The 24,921-nt window shown below is 40.9% G+C and overlaps 1 protein-coding gene across 3 annotated transcripts in view; it reads left to right on the forward strand.

Annotated features, from left to right (window-relative positions):
• Nucleotides 1-24,921, forward strand: part of LOC141164414 (putative calcium-activated potassium channel subunit beta) — a 380,601-nt gene that overhangs the window by 177,108 nt on the left and 178,572 nt on the right. For all 3 annotated transcript variants that reach the window (XM_073649610.1, XM_073649609.1, XM_073649611.1), the window contains one exon: nt 22,168-22,363. In XM_073649610.1, coding sequence (XP_073505711.1) covers nt 22,168-22,363 — 196 coding nt within the window. The remainder of the gene's footprint in view (nt 1-22,167; nt 22,364-24,921) is intronic.

The following is a 24,921-nucleotide window of genomic DNA, read 5'->3' on the forward strand; positions in this document are numbered from 1 at the left end:
GTCAGCACTAAACATCTTCGTCGCCATTTCAAAACTGTGCAGAAGGGTGCATAGGTCCCTGATCTGAGACCACTCCTCCAGCGTGATTTGCCCCACCTCTGAATCTCGTTGGCCCAGGCTATAAGTCAGAACGTATTGCACCAGGGCTTGTCGGTGCTGCCACAGTCGCTGCAACATGTGCAGAGTTGAATTCCACCGGGTAGGCACATCGCATTTTAGCCGGTGAAGTGGCAGGCCCAACGACTTCTGTAGAGATGTAAGTCGCTGAGCTGCGGGATGCGAACGGCGGAAGTGAGCACACAGCGACCGTGCCCTCTGCAGAAGGCCATCTAGTCTGGGATAGTGGGCTAAAAATTGCTGGACAACTAGGTTCAACACGTGAGCCATACAAGGCACGTGTGTGACATTGCCCCGGCGAAGGGCCGCACCCAGGTTTGCAGCATTGTCGCACACGGCCTTCCCTGGTTTCAGGTCCAGTGGAGACAACCATTCATGAAATTGGTTCTCCAGAGCTGACCACAACTCCTCAGCTGTGTGACTCACATTTCCCAGACATTTCAATGTAAAAACCGCCTGATGACGTTGAGCCCTACTGCCAGCATAGTAAGGAGGTGTGCAGGATCCCTTCTGCGCAGTTAGAAAGCTTGTGGCATGACCAGACAGGCTTTGGGTGCAGGTGGAAGACCGAGAGGAGGTTGAGGAGGCAGAAGCAGTGGAGGAACTTTGACATAAAGAGGATTGACGCACAACTCGTGGGGACGGCAAGACTTGGACAGCAGCCCCTTGTCCTGCTGTCACTATAGTTACCCAGTGCCCAGTCAGCGACATGTAACGCCCCTGTCCATGCCTACTCGTCCAAGTGTCTGTGGTGAAATGCACCCTGTCACACACAGAGTTTCTCAAAGAAGCGGTGATGTTGTGTGCGACATGCTGGTGGAGCGCAGGCACACCTTTCTTTGAGAAGTAGTGCCGACTGGGCATCTGGTACTGGGGCACTGTGACGGACATAAGGTCTCGAAAATCCTCTGTGTCCACCAGGCGGAAAGGCAGCATTTCTGTAGCCAAGAGCTTGCAGATGGTGAAATTCAACCTCTTAGCTTTCTCATGGCTAGGAGGAAATGGTCTTTTACTTGTCCACATCTGAGGGACCGAGGGCTGGCTATTGTGCTTAGACGGGGTTGATAAGGGTGTCCCCGGCAAACTGCCGGTCTGTGAGGAAGATGCAGGCGGACATGTTAGGTTGCCTTGATCCAAAGGTGGTGCTATCGATGTCGGACAGCGCTCAAGACCAGCTGGTGTTACCACCTCCAAAGAAAATGATGACCTGCCAATCACGCTGGCTGTTGCGGGTAAAGAGGTGGCAGGTCTGCGCCCCAAAACAGGTGTGACTGCTGTCCCCCCAGTCACAGAGGATGAAGAGGCCGCGGATGCACAAGATATGGCAGACGGTGGTTGGCCCGGCCGGCTAGGCCGCATTGTAGCACACTGAGCTTCCCACTGCAACTTATGCTTCATGTCCATGTGCCGGTTCATGCATGAAGTACTCAAACTATGTATTTTTTGGCCTCTACTTAGCTTTTGCTGACAAATGTTACAGATAACATGAGTTGGGTCATCTTTATCGATCTGAAAAAATGCCCAGGCTATGCAAGGCTTAGCACCCATGCGACCTGAAGAGCCACCACGACTTGTGGTGAGAGGCAGAGTTGTGTTTGAGGATGCAGTTGTTGACGTGCTTCCAGTACTACGTCTCTGTCCAGGAAGGCGCAACCTGACCTCGTCGTCACTAGCATCTTCCTCCACCTCCTCTGCTGACCTCATCTCTTGGCTGACTGTGGGTTGACAGTAAGTGGGATCTCCGACCTCATCATCATCACCCTGTGCGTTATCACACCCGTCGTTCTCAGAGCCAACCTGTTCCTGCCCTGACAAAAAACTAAAGTTGTCGCTCCAATCAGGTATTTGAGTCTTATCATCGTCTTCCTCATTGTCTCCACCAACAGGAGTTACAGTTTGGGAATGAGGGTCTACATTATGGTCAGAACCTTCTGCGTCTGGTCCTGGATCCGACTCATAAAGATTCTGGGCATCAGTGCAGATCATTTCCTCGTCTGGATTCACAGAAGCGCTGGAGTCGACCTCTGATTCCCAGGCTATAGTATGAGTAAACAGCTCTGCAGACTCAACCATCTGTTCTACCTCATACTCAGACGGGCAGCTGGAGATTTGGGAGCTGTGAGGAAGCAAGTGCGATTTGGGTGACACCTTTGAGGACTGGAGTATTTGTGATGTTGAAGTTGATGTGGAGGAGAGCCCACTTAAAGGAGCACTTGATATCCGTTGAAGCACCTGCTGTTTTTGTGCCTCATCTGGAATTTGTAGCGATTGGCGTGGCCGTAAGAAAGGGATCTTATCACATTGTCCGCTAAAAGAAGTAGACATTTTAGTTTGGCTGGAAGATGGTCTTTCTTCTGCACCTACCCCACGGACACAACCTTTTTTCCCCTTCCCAACACGACTATTCCCCTTTCCACCAGCAGCAGGCCTTTTTCCACTCATTTTGGTGGTTAACTAATTCACAACTCTGGAGTTGTTTGCACAAAAAAACAATGGATGGTAACCGAGCAGAGCTGAGTGGCCAAACTGTGGTATTAGGCCAAAACTATTGGCTGGGTTAGATGCAGAAAAAAATTATTTTTAATTTGCAACCTGATGGAGGTCAGTATAGATGGACTAATAGACCAAGTCCCACACACCGCTAGAAGCCCAAATATTTTTTCACAGCTAGATGCAGAAAATTTTTTTATTCAATTTGCAACCTGATGGAGGTCAGTATAGATGGACTAATAGACCAAGTCCCACACACTGCTAGAAGCCCAAATATTTTTTCAGAGCTAGATGCAGAAAAAAATTATTTTTAATTTGCAACCTGATGGAGGTCAGTATAGATGGACTAATAGACCAAGTCCCACACACCGCTAGAAGCCCAAATATTTTTTCAGAGCTAGATGCAGAAAATTTTTTTATTCAATTTGCAACCTGATGGAGGTCAGTATAGATGGACTAATAGACCAAGTCCCACACACTGCTAGAAGCCCAAATATTTTTTCAGAGCTAGATGCAGAAAAAAATTATTTTTAATTTGCAACCTGATGGAGGTCAGTATAGATGGACTAATAGACCAAGTCCCACACACTGCTAGAAGCCCAAATATTTTTTCAGAGCTAGATGCAGAAAAAAATTATTTTTAATTTGCAACCTGATGGAGGTCAGTATAGATGGACTAATAGAACAAGTCCCACACGCTGCTAGAAGCCCAAATATTTTTTCAGAGATAAATGAAGAAAAAAATTATTTTTAATTTGCAACCTGATGGAGGTCAGTATAGATGGACTAATAGACCAAGTCCCACACACTGCTAGAAGCCCAAATATTTTTTCAGAGCTAGATGCAGAAAAAAATTATTTTTAATTTGCAACCTGATGGAGGTCAGTATAGATGGACTAATAGACCAAGTCCCACACACTGCTAGAAGCCCAAATATTTTTTCAGAGCTAGATGCAGAAAAAAATTATATTCAGTTTGCAACCTGATGGAGGTCAGTATAGATGGACTAATAGAATGATGCTATGCCCAAAAGATTTACTTCACTAGGTGCAGTAAAAAAATTGGTATTCTATACACAAGTGGTATATCTTGCAACACAGATAGGCTACTCCACTGACTAACACACTCTGCAATAGGCCAAAAAGGATTAGCTTTGCTAGATTCAGCCAAATGCTGTGAAAAAAACTTGCACAGCACTGGCACAGACCTGCCTGGCAAAAACTGATAGGAACTCATGTAACCTAGTCCTGAAAAGGACTCCAATTACAATTAATCTTTACTCCCACAATCTATCTATTTAAGAGCACAGACCTGCTTGATAAAAGTCGTAGGAAATGCTGTAACCTAGTCCTTAAAAGGACTGCAATCACAACTATTCCCTACTCCCAAGCTATCTGTATATTTGTGCGAAAATTGGCTTGAAATTAACAAGGTATAGCGCACACAGCAACAGCGGTGCCGTCTAACACGCAGCTGCAGCAGTGAGAAAATGGTGGCGACGGGGAAAATGGCTTGGTCTTATAGGGCAAGGACATGTGACATACACTGCCAATCACACATGCCCTTGCTTGTGTGAAAAAAAGCACTTCGCTCCGTGTGTGCGCTGCTGATAGGCTGACAGATTGCACCTCCCCACTGCAAATGCGGGAAAGAGAAAAAAAAATGGAGATCTTCATTGTTCCTGCAGAGATCCATCCCCTGCCCCTCCCCCCGCCCCGCTGTACACTCAAACTGCGTATTAACATTAATTTTCATCATTACTGAGAAAAAATCCAGTTATGATTTTGGTGCACGAACAGTTATCGAACATAACCTCGAACAGCCGAATTTTTCTCAAATTGTTCGTGTTCGCCGACCGGCTCGAACACCGCCCAAAACAGCTCGAATTTGAGATTGGCGAACAGTTCGAGTAGAACAACGCTCATCTCTAGTCAGCACATTCAACTTTGTACAGAACAAAGTATTCAATGAGAATATTTCATTCATTCAGATCTAGGATGTGTTATTTGAGTGTTCCCTTTAATTTTTTGAGCAGTGTATATTTAATTGCAAAATTTCTATATATCAATATGTATCCACACAATTGTTACAGCCTGTAGAATTAATTCAATAAATTATTTACTGTGAGACATAACTAGAGAAGAAACAAAAAAAGTTCCTTTTTTCTATATTTGTGTCACAAAAATAATATAGAAATATACGCACAGTTGAAACCAGAAGTTTACATACACTATATATATAAGACACATATGCATGTTTTTCTCAATATCTGACATGAAATCAGAATAAATCTTTCCCGTTTTAAGTCAATTAGGATTACCATAATTTTTAATATTTGCCAAATTCCAGAATAATGAGAGAGAATGTTTTAAGGTATTTTTATTACTTACTGCAAAGTTAAAAGTTTACATACATTTCATTAGTATTTGGTACCATTGCCCTTAAACTGAATGAATTGGGTCAAACATTTGGGATATCCTTCACAAGCTTCTCACAATAGTTGGTCGGAATTTGGGCCCATTCCTCCTGACTAAACTGGTGTAACTGATCCAGGTTTGTAGGTCGCCTTGCACGCACCTGCACGCACCTGCCTTTTTAGCTTTGCCCATAAATTGTGGAAGACCCATTTTCACTTAAGCTTTAACTTCCTGGCTGATGTCTTGAAATGTTGCTTCAGTATTGCCACATAATCTTCTTTTCTCATGATGCCATCTATTTTGTGAAGAGCACCAGTACCACCTGCAGAAAAACAACCCCACAACATGATGCTGCCACCCCCATGTTTCACAGTTGGGATGGTGTTCTTAGACTTCGAAACTTCTCCCTTTTTTCTCCAAACGTAATTATGGTCATTATGCCCAAAAAGTTAAATTTTATTTGCATCAGACCACAGGACATGTCTCCAAAAACATTAATCTGGCTTTTTTATGTCTCTTTTGGAGTAATGGCTTCTTCATGGCAGAGTGAACTTTTGACTTAGCAGTAAGTAATAAAAATGGTTTAAAACATTCTCTCTGTCTCATTATTCTGGCATTTGGAAAATATTAAAAATTATGGTAATCCTAATTGACCTAAAATGGCAAAGAATTATTCTAATTTCATGTCAAATATTGAGAAAAACATGCATATGTGTCTTTTTATATATTGTATGTAAACTTATGGTTTTAACTGTATACTTCAAAATAGTGCTAAAAAATGAAACAATTTTTTCCTCATAAAACGTCCCACACAAACAAGTCTGTAGAAAAATAAAAGGTTATGGGTGCTGAAATGAAAATAGTTAACACCTTCACGATCTTGAACATACCCATACTTCCTGGTTGGGAAGGTGTTCTCGACCTAGAACGTATAGAAAAGTCATGCTGATCATGCAGGTACAGGAGCAGTCAAGATCCCCGCCAGGAGCTCCACTTACATGACAGTTGATATCCAGCTCTCACAGCCAGGAGCAGTGCTTGCACCGCCCCTGGCTGTTTAAACCCCTGAATGCCGTAATTGATATCAAATGCAACATTTAGGAGGCTAGGCAAGGGAGGGGGCTCCCTATCCTGTCAAATCGGTGCCCCTGAGACGTCATCACGAGGGCACAATCATTGCCATGGCAACCCAAGATTGTCATGACGACATCCAGGTTTACCAGCTACGAAAGTCTGCACTGACTATTAGGCCTCTTAACATGGCCTAATAGTTAGTGCAGCATTAAATGCATTATACCAGCAATCAGAGTGATAAAGATAAGTTAAAGTACCAAAGAGGGACTAAGTAAAAAAAAAGTAAAAAAAATAATAAAAAAATATTTTTTAAATAATCACAAAATAGTAATAATAGTAATAATAATAATAAACCCATAAATGCTAGTGATGAGCAAGTACTAAAATGCTTGGGTGCTCGTTGCTCGGGTAAAGCAAATGATAATGCTGAAGTGCTCAACTCGAGAAACGAGCCCAATGTAAGTCAATGGGAAACCTGAGCATTTTTACGGTGCCCCCCCAGTGGTTTAAAGGGGGAATAAAAATTGGTCAAACCGATGGAAACAGTGCTAAAATGACATGGGAACAGCATGGGAAAGAATCCTGGAATCATCTCTGACTCCCAGGTCACTGTTGTGAAAAATAAAACATACAAAAATGAAGCCAAAATGGATTTTCCTTGGAAAAAATGTTAAGAAACATTCTTTCCAAGGTAATGACTTATACAGGTCTGGCAAAAATTAAGAGACCACAGCAAAATTTTCAGTATCTCTGATTTTTCTCTTTATAGGTATATTTTTGAGTAAAATGTACATTGTTGTATTAGTCTATAAACTGCTGACAACATGTCTCCGAAATTCAAAGGTAAAAATTTTGTATTAATTTGCAGCAAGTGATAAAGCGTCAAAATGCTAAAAAAGAAACAGTGCTTTCAGACCTCAAATTACTCATGTTTTAACTCAGGAACAGTTCAGAAATCAATATTTGGTGGATTAACCATGATTTTTAATCACAGCTTTCATGAGTCTTAGCATGCTTTCCACCAGTCTTTCCATGCTTTTCAAAAGAAAACTGTTCAGTGGTCTCTTAATTTTTGCCAGAGCTGTATATAAGCCAAAATAAATAGCCAAAAACAAAAATGCTCCTCCACATCTTGGGCTATGTTCACACGTAGAGTTTTTGATGTGTTTTTGCACTTTTGCATTTCTTTCAACTGTGAAAAATACATTCACTAGTAAATATAATTTTAACATTTTACTACCTTATGTGGCCATGTTGTGTGAGACATTATCAGACACATCCAGAATGATATCAGCTGGTATTTCCAGCTGATAATACCATCTAACACCTGTCCCTATTTTAAAAGCAGCTAACAGCATTATCAATAGGGAATAGATTTTTTTCTTTTCAGCACGGAGAATAATACAATAATCCCTTACTAGATGCCTGTAAGATGCTATCCCAACTACTATAGGTCACTTGTACACGAATCTCAGATAAGAGAGGTAATATAGAAATACAATAGAAAATAGAATTTAACCGACTCCCAAGAAGTTTTTTTGGTATGTTGCACCACCAAACTGTGAAGGAAAGCAAGCAACCCTGTCTGCTTTCATCAATTTCTAATTACAGATCAACGTTAAAAATTATGAATCGGTCAACGAATGCATGGGAAAAATCTATCAAGTTATGGAGTGTTGTAGAGATGTATGCAACAAGAATGAACACTCATTTCTAGCTGATAATACCATCAATCCATCGTTATCAATAGGGAATAATTGCTTTTTTTCAGCACGGAGTATAATACAATAATCCCTGACTAGATGTAAGACGCTATCTCTACTGCTATAGGTCACTAGTACACAAATCTAAGATAAGAGAGGTAGTATTGTACAAAAAAAAATTGATTTTAACCAGACCCAAAATGTTTTTTTTGGATGTGGCAGCAACAAACTGTGAAGGGACGTAAGCAACCCTGCCTGCTTTAATGAATTTGTGAGTAAAGATCACCGTTAAAAAATATGAAATTGGTCAAGGAGTACATGGAGAATATCAAGTAATGCACTGTGGAATAGATATATTCGACGACTATGAACAACACTCAACTCCAGCTGCTGATACCTTACACCTGTCTCTATTGTAAATGCAGCTAAAAGTGGTATCAATAGGGATTAAAATAGATTTTTTTTTTGCAGCAGCAGCAGTACGCAGTATAAGGCAATAATGTCTGGCTGGATTGGTGTAATGCACTATCCATACTGCGATAGCTCACCTGTAAATTAATTTCTGATAAGAGAGGTAATATTGTTGAATATTGAATTGATTTGAATTGGCCTTCCCATTATTAACGAGTGGGTCTCCTATACTGTTATTGCATATATGTTATAATACCCCCGGCAGCACAAAAAAACATCTCTGACAAAACGCTGGTGTCCAGGACCTCCAAGGCATAGAGAGGCAGTTCATACCATGTGTCCAGCTTGGATACCCAATTGTTGCAAGGCACAGAGGAATCACAGAGGATTGCCAAAGTAGCACTTCAGCATCTTCCAAAACGTTTCCCTCCTTACCAGAGTACCCCACGCATCAGGGCCTGGGTGCTGGGAGGGTCTGAGAAAACAGTCCCAGACCTTTGACAGTGTTCGGCTGCCTCTGCAGCATTGTATTTGTGTCTCCCTTGCCTGTACTCCTTGGTTGTCAAACAAAGTGTGACCTCTGCCGCCAGCGTTTTCAAATAGGAATTTTTTTTAATAATTCTTCAACAGGGGCCTTCTGGTACTGCAACATTTTATTGAACCTCACCTCCATGTTGGCCAAAATGTGTACAACACGAGGGTCAAAGGAAAGGTAGTGGAACATAAAGTCAGCCAAGACTTCCCTGTCCTGACCAAGAAAACGACAGTCCATGCTCTCCTCCTCCTCATCCTCCACCTGGTCTTTCCCCTCATTCTTCCTTTCCTCAGGCCATCCACCCTGAATAGACGGTATGAAGGTTGTGTAGGTAGTACCATCTGTAGCGCAGGAAAGCAGCTCCTGTTCCTCCCCCTCCTCCATTTTCTCCTCCTTGTCATTATCACCCAAATCCACGTTGAGATGAGGCTGGGCTGTGTAGCATCACCCTTTATAGGTCCTTGCTCATCTCATTATGCTCCGCCTACAATGCCTCCTCTTTAATTGTGAGCAGCAAGAGTTTCAGTAGACAGAGAAGCAGGATAGTGACGCTAACCATCTTGGTTCTTGGTGAAGTCCTCAAAGTTTTGGAGCACGGCACAGATGTCAGACATCCATGCCCACTCAACAGCTCTTATGTGCGGAGGCTGACCTGAATACCGATAGATGTGTTGAAGCAAGGTACTCAACAACTACCCTCTGCTGGTCATAAATCCTTCCCAACATATGCAACGTATCCAACACGTGGTGACATCGCACACCAGTCGGTGAGTTGGAAGCTGCAAACGCTGATGAAGCACTGCGAGGGTGTCAAAATCTGTAGTTGACTTTCTAAAATGGGCACACACGCGGCGTACTTTCACAAGCAGCTCAGGCAGATCTGGGTAGGTTTTGAGAAACCGCTAAACCACTAGGTTGAGCAAATGGGCCAGGCATGGTATGTGTGCAAGGTTCTGGCCATTGTCACACATGACCATGCCTGGCTGCAGGTTCAGCGATGACAGCCACAGATCTATCTGCCTATTCTTTTACAGCTGTCAACAACTCTTCAGCGGTGTGCGGTTTGTCACCTAAGCATATTAGCTTCAGCACAGTCTGTTATCGCTTGGCCGAGGCAGTGCTGCAGTGCTTCCAGTTTCCGACTGATGTGGCCATTCCAGAGATGGAGGCTGAAGAGGAGGAGGAAGAGGACGAGGTGCATGAGCTGCAAAATATGTGGGCAACCCTGATTGACCCAGGGCCCGCAATCTTCAGCGTCGGGAAGACGTGTTCCGTTCCAGGGTCTGACTGGGTCCAAGCTTCCACAATATTAACCCAGTGTGCCATCAGTGACATGTACCATCCCTGGCCATAACCACTTGTCCACATTTCCGTGGTTAGGCGGACTTTCCCAGTAACTGCGTTGGTGAGGGCACGGGTAATGTCCTAGGATACGTGCTTGTGTAAGGCAGGGACGGCACACCAGAAGAAATAGTGGTGGCTGTGGACTGAGTACCAAGGGGTGGCTGCTGCCATGAGATTGCGGAAAGCTTTTGTCTCCACAAGCCTAAAAGACAACATTTCCAGTGCACGCAGTCAAGAAATGTGGCAGTTTGATATTGTGGACTGTGGGTGGTTTGCTGTTTATTTGCGCTTGCGTTGCAGTGGTGGAAAACTGACTAAAAGCATTATCTGCTATCCAACCAACAACCTTTTCACACTTCAAGAGTGGTGTTCTGCGGCCCCCTACAAAGTGGGACAGGAAAGTATGGCAACATGATGTGGGTGCTTGTTGTGCTCCCTCAGCAGGCACAATTTCAGCTTGCCCACGGCCTCGGCCTCTGCGTGCACCATCACCATCACGTCCACTTCCCTGTCCCTTACTATGTATTTTGCCCATTTTAAATGGAGTAGAATATTTGTCACGTTCCCAAAAATGTCAAGATTATTACCGCAGTCATACAGGATCACGTCTGATGGCCACAGTTTTAGGCAGTGGCCTTATAGATATGATATTGGTCAGCAACCAAGTGTGAATAGGTTTAAATACACAACTGGCAGACTTTAAATGGAGTAGAATATTTGTCACGTTCAAAAAAATGTCAGGATTATTACCGCAGTAATATAGGATCACGTCTGATGACCTCAGTTTTAGGCAGTGGCCTAATAGATATGGTATTGGTCAGTGACCAAGTGTAAATAGGTTTAACCCCTTTCCGGCCTAAGGCGTACTAATAGGTGCGCGACCAAAGTAACTTATCCCTGTGCAGCTCTGACAGGCTGTATAGCACAGGGATGATGCTGCATTCCTGTGCTATACAGACGATCAGAATGTAAAAAGTGAAAGTCCCACAGTGGAAAAAAAAGAAAAATGTCAGAAAGTGAAAAAAAAAAGAAAAAAAATTGTAAATATATAAAATTTAAAAAAAATCCGAAAATAATTAAAATATATTGTACCCATAATTAAATAATCTTATGAAAAAAAATAATAAACCAATAAAATTACACATATTTGGTATTGCCGCATCTGGAACGACCTGACCTATAAAACTGTCCCACTAGTTAACTCCTTTAGTGAACACAGTAAAAATAAATAAAATAAAAAATGAAGCAAAAAATGATGCTTTATCATCATACTGCCAAACAAAAAATGGAATAAAGCGCGATCAAAATGACTATTGTAAATAAAAATGGTACCACAAAAGACAAGCTGCCATACAGCTCCAGCGGCCAAAAAATAAAAAAGTTTTAGCTCTCAGAATAAAGCGATGTAAAAACAATTCTTTTTTCTATAAAATAGTTTTTATTGTGTAAAAGTGCCAAAACATAAAAAAACAATATAAGTGTGGTACCACTGTAAACGTACTGACCCGAAGAATAAATCAGCCTTATCAATATTACCACACATGGAATGGCATTAAAAAAAAACAAAAAAAACAATTCCTCAATTGTTGTTTTTTGTTTATTCTGCCTCCCAAAAATCGGAATAGAAAGCGATCAAAAAATGTAACATGCTTCAAAATGGTACCAATAACAACGTCAACTTGTCCTGCTACAAACAAGCCATCACATGACTCTGTCAGCTGAAATATGGAAAAAATTTTAGTGTGTAACAGCTGTCAAACATAAAAACCCAATATGAATCTGGTTTCACTGTAATTGCACCGACCCGAAGAATAAAGTTGTCTAATAACTTATACCGCACGAGGAACGGCGTAAAAAATAAACTTTAGGGTTAGGGTTGTGCTAGGGTTAGGGTTGTGCTAGGGTTAGGATTGGGCTAGGGTTAGGGTTGGGCTAGGGTAAGAGTTGGGATTTAGGTTTGTGTTGGGATTTTTTCAGAAGTAATAAAAAAAATGACAACGATATGGCGACTAGTGTTGTGCGCAAGTGCTTGCTACTTGAGTTTATATCAGGTGCTGGGGTATGCACCGAGAATAGCGGGTGCTCCAGTGACATGCTCGAGTCTCCGCCCCATATGTTTTGCAGCTGAAATACAGCCAAAAAAACCTTGCGGGATTACCTGCCATGCACGAGCGATTCCAGCATGTTTTTTTTTGGTTGTCTAATAACCGTAAAACATGCGGGCAGGGACTCGAACATGTCACTTCAGCACCTGCGATACTTGGTGCATACCTGAGTACCCGATGCAAACTCAAGTAGCGAACACTTGCACTCAAGACTAATAACAACTTATTCAATATGATGACCTAATGTTATCAAATTCTGTGTCGTACATCTGGGTTCAAAATGTTCACTATACTCCTTGATAAAATCCTTTAGGCGTGTAGTTTCCAAAATGGAGTCACTTGTTGGAGATTTCCACTGTTTAGGCACATCAGGGGCTCTCCAAATGCAACATGGCGTCCGCTAATTATTCAAGCAAATTTTACATTCAAAAAGTCAAATGGCGCTCCTTCCCTTCCAAACCCTGCCATGCACCCAAGCAGTGGCTTTCCTCAACATATGGGGTATATGCTTACTCAGGAGAAATAGTGCAACAAATTGCATGGTGCAATTTTTCCTGTTACCCTCATGAAAATGCAAACTTGGAGGCTGAAAAACATTTTTGTTGGAAAAATGTGAAAATTTTATTTTTACGGCTCAATGTTATAAACTTCTGTGATGCACCTGGGGGTTCAGGGTGCTCATCACATATCTAGATAAGTTCTGTGAAGGGTCTAGTTTCCAAAATGGGGTCACTTGTGGGGAGTTTCCACTGTTTAGGCACGTCAGGAGCTCTCCAAACGCAACATGGCCTCCGCTAATTATTCAAGCAAATTTTACATTCAAAAAGTCAAATGGCGCTCCTTCCCTTCCGAACCCTGCCGAGTGCTCAAACAGTGGTTTTCTCTCACATATCCTGGGGTATCAGCATGCTCAGGCGGAATTGCACAACAAATTTTAGGTTCATTTTTTAATGATACCCTTGCAAAAATAAAAAATTGGGGTCTAAAGTAACATTTTTGTGAAAAAAAATAAATGTTCTTTTTTTTCTTCCCCATTCCAAAAATTCAAGTGAATCACTTGAAGGGTTAATAAACTTCTTGAATGTGGTTTTGAGCAACTTGAGGGGTGCAATTTTTAGAATGGTGTCACTTTTGGGTATTTTATGTCATAAAGGGCCCCTCAAAGTCGCTTCAAATGTGTTGTGGTCCCTAAAAAAATGGTTTTGCAAATTTTGTTGTAAAAATGAGAAATCGCTGGTCAACTTTTAACCCTTATAGCTCCCTAACAAAAAAAAATGTTGGTTCCAAAATTGTGAATTTGTGCTGATGTAAAGTAGACATGTGGGAAATATTATTTATTAACTACTTTGTGTGACATAGCTCTCTGATTTAAGGGAATAGAAATTCAAAGTTTGAAAATTGCAAAATTTTCACCAAATTTTAGTTTTTTTTTCACAAATAAACGCAAGTGATATCAAAGAAATTTTACCACTATCATGAAGTACAATATGTCATGAAAAAACATTCTCAGCATCAGTGGGATCCGTTGAAGCATTCCAGAGTAATTACCTCTTAAAATTACAGTGGTTAGAATTGTAAAATTTGGCCTGGTCATTAACGTGAAAACCACCCTTGTGGGTAAAGGGGTTAAACAGACAGCTGGCAGACTTTAAATGGAGTAGAATATTTGTCACGTTCACAAAAAATTTCAGGATTATTGCCACAGTAATATTTGACCACCTGAGATAATGGACAAGTTTCTCTGATTCCACAATACAGCAATGCTTTTAAAATCAACCAAATCTGGCTGTATGTTGCTAACAATCAAATGGAGCAGCAAAAAATGTGTTTTATGTTGCTTTTCACCAAAATAATCAGAATTAAGAGCAAAAATATTATTAGCCCCGATATCTAGGGCTATGGATATGAATAACAGCAGCAGAAAGAATGTGCAATGGACCCTATCCTATTGTATACGCTCTCCACAAACTCTGCCTGCCTAAATACTGCTATAACCAGGATTAATATTCAGTAGAATTAGTCCTTAGAAGGACTGTTAGTGTAGATTTGTAATGCTGTGGAATACCTCAATAAAACAACCGCCAATTCTCTCCCTCACTCAGCAGCACCTCTCCCTACTTTGTCTGTTTCCGGGGTAGACTGTGACGAGCATAAGGTCCTGGGTTTTATATAGACCCGATGACGCTATGTGACCAGTCAATCACTGTAATGCCACAACCAACATGGCTGCAGCATTACAGTGACTGGCAGGCAATCCCCACATGTTAATTTTCTGTCTAAACAGCGTCAAACATACGGGGTGACGACTCAAGCTCCTGTGTGAGCATTTAACTCTGGCGGGTACCGAATACTGGTGAGCATGCTGGCTCGTCACTAATAAATACGTGTTTTTGTGTAAAAAACCCCCCACATATTTGGTACTGATCAGTCTGGAAGGACCCGACCTATAAAACGGTCACACTTGTTAACCCCTCCAATAAATATTGTGAAAAATAAATAAAAACAAGTAAAAAACTATGCTTTTTCAACATACAGCCGAATAAAAAGTGGAATAAAACATTATCAAAAAGACGAATGTAAATAAAAATGATACCTCTGAAAACGTCATCTTGTCTCGAAAAAAGCAAAATGCAACACAGCTCCATCAGTGAAAAATAAAAAAGCTATAGCTCTCATAATAAAGTGATGCAAAAATAATTATTTTTTCTATAAAATAGTTTTATTGTATAAAAGTGGCAACATTTTTTAAAAATTATATAAATGGGGTATCACTGTAATCGCACTGACCTGAAGAATTAAAGCAACCTTATCAATTTTACCATACGCGGAGCGGCATAAAAAAAATCAAAAAAACAATTCCTGAATTTCTGGTTTTTGTTCTTTCTGGCTCCAAAAAATCGGAATAGAAAGTGATCAAAAATTTGTATGTACCCTAAAACTCTACCAATAAAAACGTCAAATCACCCAACAAAAAACAAGCTCTCACGTGACACTGTCGGCAGAGAAATGAAAATGTCATAGCTCTCACATATGGCGATGCAAAAACTTGTTTTTGAAAAAAAAAAAAGCATCTGTTAGTGTGTGACAGCAGCCAAACATAAAAAACAATATAAATCTGATATCGCTGTAATCGCATGGACCCAAAGAATAAAGTCATCTAATCACTTATACTGCACGAGGAATGGCGTAAAAAAAAAATAAAACTAATTTTTGACCTGCTGTTGATTTGCTCATTCTGCATCACAAAGATCTCATGTTCTGCTCACATGTATTCTGCGCTCTGCGCTGAGCACTTACACAAGATTTTCTGCGTAAATCTTTGAAATCCGTGATTCAGATGGAACCCCCGGCCGAAGATTCCCTATAATGAGGCAGATGGAGACACTGTGGAAGCCATCTGTTCTATGATTCAGTGGTGTCCATCTTTTTAAGGGTGCATAAAATTGCGGTCGGCCACAGTTTTGTGCACTTCTGAAAAAAAGGGACACTGGTTAAAAGAGGCCAGACGGAGTACAGAGTAACTCTGCTGCCTTATTATAATGATTGGATCCATCGGGCTTGTCATCTGAATCACGTCACTTGGAGATTTAGATGAAAACCCCAATGTAAGAGCTAAGTATAGACAGGATAAGCATGACCAATAAAAGCTTCTACTCAATCTACAAAAAATGCAAGTCCTCACTCAAGTCCATCATTCGTTAATGGAAATATAAGGGGCTTACATGTTAATGGTAGCACAAAGGCTCTGGAAAAGCAAAATGGCTCTCTTCAAAAGAAATTCTGCAAATTCTGCACTCCCAAATCTAAAGCCCCTCTTTCTTCTGAGCCCCACAGCTTGCCTAAACCACATTTAGTGTCCACATGTTGGCATTTCTGTAGAAATGAGAGTCCACCTAATTTTCAAGTGCATGTCTCCAGTAGCACGAGCTGGGCATAATGTACTGGGCACTACAACAAACTGGGCATTACAATGTAAGGACACTAAAATAGCAGATTTTAAATTTTCACTCAGCTGCTTGTTTCTGGAAAACACCCATGGAGTCAAATCTTCAGTACATCTGTAGATAAATTCCTAAAGAGGTATAATTTCCAAAATGGGGTCCATTGAGTGGGGTATTCTGCTCTTCTAGCTCTTATGAAGTTTGCATACTATTCTAGGAAAATCTGTGCTCCAAGAGGCAAATAACGCTCCGTTCCTCTCGAGTCTCGTCGCGCAGCTAAGAAGTACTGTGCAGCCACATATTTCCATATTCAGCAGAAATTATGTGACAAATTTTGGTACCATTTTTACTCATTTCCCAGTGTGAAAATGTAAAATCTGGGTCTAAAATGACATTGTTTTTGTGGTTAAAATGTCATTATTTTTTCTTCACTGCCCATTGATATAAAATTCTGAGACACACCTGTGATATCAATATGATCACTGCAACCTAAGATTATTTAATTGAGAGGTGTAATTTTTAAAATGCAGTCAATTATGGGGGGTGGAGTTCTGCTGTTCTGGCACCTCAGGGGCTCTCCCAGTGGGTCATGGCACCAGTAAACCTTAACGTTACACAAATCTACACAATAATATGGCGCTCTTTCCCTTCTGAGCTTTCCACTGTTCCTGGAAAGTAGTTCCCGATTACACGCAGGGTATTGGTGCATTCAGGAGAAATTGCACAATAAACTTTGTTGTCCATTTTTTCATATTAGCCCTTATAAAAATTAAAAACTTGGGGCTAAAACAACATTTTAGTGGTAAAGTTGTAATTATTTTTTCTTCACTGCCCAATGGTATAAAATTATGTGAGGCATATGTGGTGTCAACATGCTCAATGCACCCCTAGATGAATTTGATGTGGGGTGTTTGAAAAATGTGGTCACTTCTAGTTTTTTTTTGCTGTTCTGTCACCTCAGAGGTTCTGCCAATGTGACATGGCACCCTCAAACATTCCAGAAAAATCTGAACTCCAATATGATGCTTCTTCCCTTCTGACCTTTGCACTGTGCCTCAAAAGTAGTTTTTGACCACATGTGGGGTATTGGCGTACTCGGGAGTAATTGCATAACAAATTGTGCAGGTAATTTTCTATTATCCCTTTTGAAAATTAAAAACTTGGGGCCAAAGCAACATTTTAGTGTAAAAAAATATAGTTTTCCCTTTACTAAGCCTAATTTGTTATATAATTCTATGAATAGCTCATTACACCCCTAGAAAAATTACTCAAGCGTTGTAGTTTCCAAAATGGGGTCACTTGTGGGGGTTCCTGCTGTTTTTGAATGTCAGGGGCTCGTCAAATGTGACATGGCATCCGCAATCTATTCCAGCCAAAATTGAGCTCCAGAATTCAGTTGGTGCTCCTTCCCTTCTGAACCCTGCTGTGCGCCAAAACAATAGTTTTTCACCATATATGGAGTATTATCATACTAAGGAGAAATTTCACAACAAATTGTATGGTTCATTTTGCTACTGTTACCCTTGTGAAAATGAAAAATTTAGGGCAAAACCAACATTTTTTCAGAAATCATTTATTTTTTCAATTTCACGACTCAACATTATAAAATTCTGTCAGTTTAAAATGCTCACCACACTTCTAGATAAATTCCCTGAGTGGTGTAGTTGCCAAAATGGAGTCACTTTTAAGGGGTTCTCACTGTTTAGGCACATCAGGGGCTTTGCAAATGTGACATGGCATCCGTTATCTATCCCAGCAAATTTTGCTCTCTAAAAGTCAAAAGGTTCTCCTTCCCTTCCAAGCCCTGCCATGTACCCAAACAGTAGTTTCCCACCACATATGGGGTGTCAGTGTACTCAGGAGAAATTGCACAACAAATTGAATGGTCCAGCTTCTCCTGTTACCTTTGTGAAAATGATAAATTTGGGGCTAAAAACATTTTTGAGGGAAAAAGAAAAATTTTCATTTTTTCATTCCACTATGCTTTAATTCCTGTGAAGCACCTGAAGGATTAATAAACTTACTATATATGGTTTTGAGCACTTTCGGTGGTGCAGTTTTTAAAATTTTGTCACTTTTGGGTACTTTCTGTCATATAGACCCCTCAAAGTCACTTCAAATGTGATGTGTTCCCTACAAAAATCGGCTTTGTATATTTTGATGGAAAATTGAGCAATTTGCTGATCAACTTTTAACCTATCTAACTTTCTAAAAAAAATGATTTTTCAAAAATTATACTGATATAAAGTAGACATGTGGTTAATGTTATTTATTAACTAGTTTGTCTGCAACACCGAACCATACGGCAAAAATTAACTATATTGCCAAAGTTAGAATTGTTAAACTTTTTTGAGATATACAGTATAAAACGCAAGCTTAGTGTAAACATGATTAAAAAATAAAAACCACCACAAATGAGGAATAGGTGGGTGAACTTAGACATGCAAAATATAAACAGTAATTACTAAATTTACACAAATATCACAAGAGGTGGATGTATAAAAATCAATGTTGTTCAAAAAAGTGCTTGTGCGTGATGATCAATCATACATTCACTGTAACATGAAAGTAAATATGGTTTGTCCAACTTGCTTAGATGTAAAGGGAGGTCATATATACCTATAAATAAATACAAGGTTATATATAATATATAAAGTATAAACCATCAAATTATTATCAATCCTATAATAGGGGTATGTTGAATGGTCACTCCCTGTATACCTCAAAATGAAAGCACATATACCAATAAATAGTAAGTACAATGTGATTATAAAGACACAATACAAAGACTACCTGAAGCTAGAATATAACAAAATGAAAATTTTACCTAGAGAAGTATACAGTGCTGGCCAAAAGTATTGGCACCCCTGCAATTCTGTCAGATAATACTCAGTTTCTTCCTGAAATTGATTGCAATCACAAATTCTTTGGTATTATTCTCCTCATTTAATTTGTCTTCAATGAAAAAAACACAAAAAGAATTGTCCTAAAGCCAAATTGGATATAATTCCCCACCAAACCTAAAAAAGGGGGTGGACAAAAGTATTGGCACCCTTTGAAAAATCATGTGATGCTTCTCTAATTCGTGTAATTGACAGCACCTGTAACTTACCTGTGGCCCCCAACAGGTGTTGGCAATAACTAAATCACACTTGCAGCCAGTTAATATGGATTAAAGTTGACTCAACCTCTGTCCTGTGTCCTTGTGTGTACCACATTGAGCATGGAGAAAAGAAAGAAGACCAAAGAACTGTCTGAGAACTTGAGAAACCAAATTGCGAGGAAGCATGAGCAATCTCAAGGCTACAATTCCATCTCCAAAGACCTGAATGTTCCTGTGCCTTCCGTGCGCAGTGTCATCAAGAAGTTTAAAGCCCATGGCACTGTGGCTAACCTCCCTAGATGTGGACGGAAAAGAAAAATTGACAAGAGATTTCAACGCAAGATTGTGCGGATGGTGGATAAAGAACCTCGACTAACATCCAAACAAGTTCAAGCTGCCCTGCAGTCCGAGGGTACAAAAGTGTCAACCCGTACTATCCGTCGGCGTCTGAATGAAAAGGGACTGTATGGTAGGATACCCAGGAAGACCCCAATTCTTACCCCGAGACATAAAAAAGCCAGGCTGGAGTTTGCCAAAACTTACCTGAGAAAGCCTAAAATGTTTTGGAAGAATGTTCTCTGGTCAGATGAGACAAAAGTAGAGCTTTTTGGGAAAAAGCATCAACATAGAGTGTACAGGAAAAAAAAAGAGGCATTCAAAGAAAAGAACACGGTCCCTACAGTCAAACATGGCGGAGGTTCCCTGATGTTTTGGGGTTGCTTTGCTGCCTCTGGCACTGGACTGCTTGACCGTGTGCATGGCATTATGAAGTCTGAAGAAGTCTGAAGACTACCAACAAATTTTGCAGCATAATGTAGGGCCCAGTGTGAGAAAGCTGGGTCTCCCTCAGAGGTCATGGGTCTTCTAGCAGGACAATGACCCAAAACACACTTCCAAAAACACGATAAAATGGTTTTAGAGAAAGCATTGGAGACTTCTAAGGTGGCCAGCAATGAGTCCAGACCTGAATCCCATAGAACACTTGTGGAGAGATCTCAAAATGGCAGTTTGGAGAAGGCACCCTTCAAATATCTGGGACCTGGAGCAGTTTGCCAAAGAAGAATGGTCTACAATTCAAGCAGAGCATTGTAAGAAACTCATTGATGGTTACCTGAAGCGGTTGTTCGCAGTTATTTTGGCTAAAGGTTGTGCAACCAAGTATTAGGCTGAGGGTGCCAATACTTTTGTCCGGCCCTTTTTTGGAGTTTTGTGTGAAATGATCAATGATTTGATTTTTGCTTCATTCTCTTTTGTGTTTTTCCTTGCAAGCAAATTAAATGAAGAGAATAATACCAAAGAATTTGTGATTGCAATCATTTTCAGGAAGAAACTGAGTATTATCTGACAGAATTGCAGGGGTGCCAATACTTTTGGCCAGCACTGTATATGCAGTCCTGGCACCAACCTGTGCCTAAAAACACTGAACAACACTGTCATGAATGAAGAATGCTATCTAAACACCCTCAAAAAACAATTTCTCCCACCTATACAGGAGCAATTTGGTGATTAACGAAGCTTTTTACAGCATGAAGAAGTATCATGTAACAAGGCAAAAATGATAACCAAGTGGCTTGGTGAACAAAACAGTGAAATTTTGAGTCCATTGCAAGGAAACCTCCAAGATCTCAATCATATTGAGAAAATGTGGTCAATTCTCAAAGAGGGGAGTTGGGCACAAACAGAAACACATAAAAACTCCCAGCACTAGTTAGTCAAGAATGTGATGTCATTGGTCAGGACTTGGTCCTGGAGCTGATATTCAGAATTCCAGTATAAATTGCAGAAGTCTTAGAAAATAAGGTTCAACATTGCAAATATTAAGTATTTCCACAAATGTGATATATTGTGAAATATGAATTTTTTGTCAATTTCAAAACTTTTGGCCATAACTGTAGAAAAAAGCTATCCTGCCTTCTCTGGCAATTAGCTGCGAGAACAGTCAGGAGGGAAGCACAGAAGAGGTGAGATGACAGATGTGGAAGATGTTTTCTAACACAGGTCATACAATCAGCAGCAGTTACACTCAGCACTAGTGTTGAGCGATACCTTCCGATATCGGGAAATATCGGATCGGATTGGATCGGACCGAAACCCAAAAAATATCGGATATCACCGATTCCGATACCGGAAACCAATGCAAGTCAATGGGACACAAATATCGGAATGAAAATAAACCCTTTCTCATACACTCAGTATTTCTGCATGTGCAAGCCACAGTTCTTGCTGTCCCAGGCCCAGCCTAGGTTTAGTGTCTGCCTCAGATGACGCAGAGCTTTTCATGGAAAGTGACAATCTTTATAGCCTTAGCCCCCCCAGCACCACTGTCTACAGCTCCTCTCATTGTCTCAGGCCATAGGATCACTTTGCATAAAAGCCACAACTCATTGTGTTAGGACACCTTGCCATAGACATTCAAAGGGCAGGCAAGCTCAATTAATACATTGGGGTCACTTTAGATTGTGACTTTCAGTTCTTGCCCCAAAACAATACCTTAGGTCAGGATTCTCCTCCACTTTGGAAGTCGCCAAAAGATAGTCGCAAAGGAAGGTTTCATAACCACTCATAATTTCCACAGCCACTTCACTACAAAAATGTCTCTCTGCAGGATCTGTTATTGCGGAAGTCACACGCAAGTCACTTGACAAATGAATTAACTATCTGACAAGTGTAACCTATGGTTGGCTCAGTCACAGACGTTACTTAACCTTTCTGCGTCTGGGCACAAGACATAGTAACACCACTTTTACATATCTTCTCCTACCAAACTGCTAGACCTTTTAAAGAAGTATGTCTTTTTTCCAATATACTAAACTACCTACTGAGTGCAACGTTAGAAAATGTGTGTCATATTTTACCTGAACTGCTTTGCATAAATTAATGTCATTCTTCTAAAATAACAAAACCTAATTTGATGATTATTTTCATAGCGTATGGACTGCAGAAAGTAAGTGTACCCTTGTTCAAGCTGCTTTTAAAGATGGAGCCAATTGTATTCATAATTCCAACACAAAGCCTGAGAGTATAATAAAATACCCATGCCTGGAGGTATTGGTGAATGTGAATTTTTCAGAAGATGTGTTTATGCTATATCACACCGAGGAATCCTCAGAATGGAATGACAAGGTAATATGAGCCAAAGTTTGTTTGCCTGTAAGCTGGTTAACAGTAAGTTTCTATATAGTTAAAGGAGTTGGCCATTTTTCAGAAAACTTTATGATATATGAAGTTAGTTATGAAAAAATATATATATATCAATTACCCTCCCCGGGTCCAGTGCCTGTTCTCTGTCACTGCACCGATCTCTGTTGTTTGGATGCAGCTGTGAGATTACATTGACAGTACATTAGTCAATCACTGAGCTCATCAGATGTGCCTGTATAGATGGCTGCAGCAATGTCAGTGTGTTGTCACCTCCACACCTACATCCAAAATTCAGAGACCAGCACAGTGATGGACAGATGGCGCTGGACACAAAGGTGGGTAAGTAATACTACGGGGTTTTCTTTTTACTAATTAAGAGTATTGCGTAAAAGTTTCTGAAAAGAGATAATGCCTTTAAATATCCACTGTTGTTTCAACAAACATATTCTTTTTAAATGGCTTATCTAGATATACTTTATTACCAAAATTATTTTTGAGTGAAAATTTGCACTAAAGTTATGGCCACTGTCTTCTTTCTTAGCAACTTGCTGTTCAAACTGATCCATCTATAGTTCCAGACAAGCAGGGTAAAATACAGCAACTGCTTGGTGGTGGTGGTGGGTGGTTCTTACAAGCCTAACGCAGCTCCTCGCTCTTACATATATAGAATGATGCAGGACCTTGATGATGCACATAGCCTCAGCACAGTAAACGTTGGGGAGCCGTTGAACTTTTATCATGCCTGTATCTGTCTATGACTGTTTTTATCAGTTTTTCACTTATCTGCAATAGCCTGCTCATTTTCATAGCAGATCATCTGATCTGTGCAATTCTAAAAGCTTATCCTCCCCTCAGACTTATTTCCAATGTCATTGGTTTCCATCCATACAAGTATTCAACTTGACTCCTTGTTTCTTATAGCAGATCAGCAGTGTAATTTTCTTCTGATCTCCTTCACTTGTGTCTTGTGTAGTGGGAAAATGTGGGGTAAAACTGTGTTCACTATGAAAGTCACTAACCCAGCTTTATCACTGTTATACAAACTATTTAATGATATATATAAGATGATAGACAAGATAAATGGACAGGCCATAAAGCCAAGTGCTTTTTTCTGTTGCCCTTAGTGTTCAACTGAAAAAATCAACATCCTTGTTTTTTTACCCCCCAAATGTTTGCTCTGTTATTGGGTTTGTTAATCAGTAATATGTGTGTAACGGGGCGCAGGGTGGTAGTCATGGGCGAGTGTCGCAGTGTTTTCTTCATCACCAAGGCCAGCTACAGAAAAAGGGGGATGTGGTTGTCCCTGGGTGTGTGTGGGGTGCTGTAGTTTGGGCTGTATGCTGTGGAAGTCTTTACTCACTTTCATCCTGGGGTCAGATGGGTGCAGAACTTCTGCGCTTTGAATGAAAGATGAGACCGTTCTTTAAAAACTAAACAGTCCAGTTTACTTGTTCAGCACGGCCTTAAAAACAGGGAATTACAGGTACAACACTTGTTGCAAAACACGGCATTCACATATGGTAAAACACAGTCTCAATCTCCACACAGTGCTAATCACGGTGAGACTCAGACCTAGGGGAAACTGCCTCTGGACTTTCTCATGGGGAAGCCCCGGCTTCACTCCACGGCTCCCAATACCTGACTCTAGCAGGGACTACCTCGCTTCTGAGGCTCCCAAGTCTGGGCACGTCCATTACTGCCTATCGGCTGGAAGAGGCCATGATCCACAAATGGACCTTTAGAGTATAGATTAGGCTGTGGTGTGCCCGTTGCTGTTAATCCTCCTGGTTTCTCCCACACACACCCGTCTCTGCTCTTCCCTGTGCTCTCAGCACGTCTGTCCTTGCTCACTGTTACTTCTTAACTAACTAAGATGGCCGAATCTAATATCCCAGAGATCCCTCAGTCCCCAGCTTGTACTGAGGGTGGCCCCCCAAACTAGTTAACCCTGTGTTTCACTGACATATGTTATGATCTGCAACATAAACTAGGGAAGGATGGGGAGAGCTGTCCCTACAGTAAGACTGAGCTGAGTCCCTACGTTGTAGCGGGCAACCTGTTCCTTGTGAACAGACCCGCCTTCGTCCTCGGCTAGTCTGAACGGAGACCTATAGAGAAAGGGAGGGGTCCCTAAAAGAACTAAGGACTGGGACAAAAATGGGACACCTCCTAACAGAAGTTGTTGCAGAGCAAAAGATAGACTGACAAAAGTACTAGAGGTCCCAGAGGACCAAGCAAACTAGAGATAGATTGGCACAAAAGCACCTGGCTAAAGAGACAGTCAAAACAACACTGAAGTCCAGCAAAGCCAGAAGGGTGGAGCTGGAATATATAGGAAGATGGTCACGTGACCGCAAAACACAAGATAGAAACAAAAACAAACAGGAGGGTTCTAACAGTACCCCCTCTTTTATGAGGATCCTCCGGATCCTCCAGGCCTAGGCCTATCCGGAAATCTCCTGTGGAAAGCTCTGACAAGTCTAGGGGCAGAGACATCATCCACCTTTACCCAGGAGTTATCCTCGGGACCGAAACCTTTC

Source organism: Phyllobates terribilis, unplaced genomic scaffold (assembly GCF_046119375.1).
Source record: "Phyllobates terribilis strain yellow unplaced genomic scaffold, ASM4611937v1 Scaffold_10__3_contigs__length_209671492, whole genome shotgun sequence".
Lineage (NCBI taxonomy): Eukaryota > Metazoa > Chordata > Amphibia > Anura > Dendrobatidae > Phyllobates > Phyllobates terribilis.